This window comes from Eimeria mitis, genomic scaffold (assembly GCF_000499745.2).
Source record: "Eimeria mitis Houghton genomic scaffold, Emh_scaff3540, whole genome shotgun sequence".
Taxonomy (NCBI): domain Eukaryota; phylum Apicomplexa; class Conoidasida; order Eucoccidiorida; family Eimeriidae; genus Eimeria; species Eimeria mitis.
Genome location: NW_013571884.1, coordinates 1,976 through 2,592, shown reverse-complemented (window position 1 = coordinate 2,592; position 617 = coordinate 1,976). Strand labels below are relative to the sequence as shown.

Genomic DNA, 617 nt, shown 5'->3' with positions numbered 1-617 from the left:
GACCGCGTAGAGGCCTGTGTTTGTTCTCGTTGTTATTACTGTTATTACTATTATTTACATGATTCGTGTTGTTATGCATTTGGCGTCTGTCGCCTTGCATCTTTCTCTCGTGAAATCGATATTTTCGGTATAGCATAAGCGAGTGGTTGATGTTTCATGGCTTTGTTCTTTATTCAGTGTTTCATGCTTTCTCTGGGTCGTGTATCTTTGCTCTGGGTTGGCTGTAATTTGTTTTGTTTTTTATTTGGGGTGTATCTGTGCAGACGTCCGTTCAAGGATTTCCTTTATCAATTCAAATTCATCGATCTGGGGATCACCGAAAGCTCTACCCTCGCCCCCCGCGCTGCTTGCGAAGCTCTTCTAGAGAAAGCCAAGGTCGACAAGAAGCAGTTCCAGGTAAAAGGAGGGTAGAAAGTTCTGATACTATGCACAAACAAATTAAAATATAAATGAAATAACTTAGTACAAGATACATACAGCAGAGTGAATGAATACACAAGTACAAACCACTCAGATCCAAACACAACAGCCATAGGTTTAACTGCAAACAAACCGCGTACGAAATTAAACAACATCAATATTTTTGTGTTGTGTTTGTTCAATACAAACAGGTGGGG

General features: G+C 40.2%; 1 protein-coding gene across 1 annotated transcript in view; it reads left to right on the top strand.

Annotated features, from left to right (window-relative positions):
- Positions 1–617, top strand: part of EMH_0067060 (uncharacterized protein) — a gene marked incomplete at both ends in the record, with an annotated part of 4,927 nt that overhangs the window by 3,262 nt on the left and 1,048 nt on the right. The window contains 1 exon segment of the mRNA XM_013498584.1: positions 264–396. Coding sequence (XP_013354038.1) covers positions 264–396 — 133 coding nt within the window.